The following is a 326-nucleotide window of genomic DNA, read 5'->3' on the forward strand; positions in this document are numbered from 1 at the left end:
AGGGTTTGGTTTATGGAACCATTGCCAGGTAGTGGGTGGGTCTGAATGGCCTCCTCCCCCTAAATGAGGGCAGTGGGTCCCCAAGAGCTTTACTCCTGCATGTAGCATGGTGTTCTCCCCCAGGAAAAAACAAAACAAACTTCTTCGTGGTGTTCTATCCTCCTACAGCCAGACCTGGCTGCAAATGAAGCTCTGCTGCTGCAGAAGATTCAGCTGTTGTGTCTCATGGAGGTGAGCGGGAAACCCGATGTGCTGATGGGGGGAACGGAGAGGGGCTGCTCCAGCCACCCCCCCCTTAACCGTCCTGTCTCTGCTGGCTCCCTCGC

The 326-nt window shown here is 55.8% G+C and overlaps 1 protein-coding gene across 1 annotated transcript in view; it reads left to right on the top strand.

The window, feature by feature from the left end:
- PSMD13 (proteasome (prosome, macropain) 26S subunit, non-ATPase, 13) overlaps positions 1–326 on the top strand; it is a gene marked incomplete at its 5' end in the record, with an annotated part of 8,942 nt that overhangs the window by 5,087 nt on the left and 3,529 nt on the right. Inside the window, 1 exon segment of the mRNA XM_010142897.1 lies at positions 169–231. Within this exon segment, the coding sequence (XP_010141199.1) occupies positions 169–231 (63 nt within the window).

The sequence above is a fragment of the Buceros rhinoceros genome, unplaced genomic scaffold (assembly GCF_000710305.1).
Source record: "Buceros rhinoceros silvestris isolate BGI_N320 unplaced genomic scaffold, ASM71030v1 scaffold22949, whole genome shotgun sequence".
Lineage (NCBI taxonomy): Eukaryota > Metazoa > Chordata > Aves > Bucerotiformes > Bucerotidae > Buceros > Buceros rhinoceros.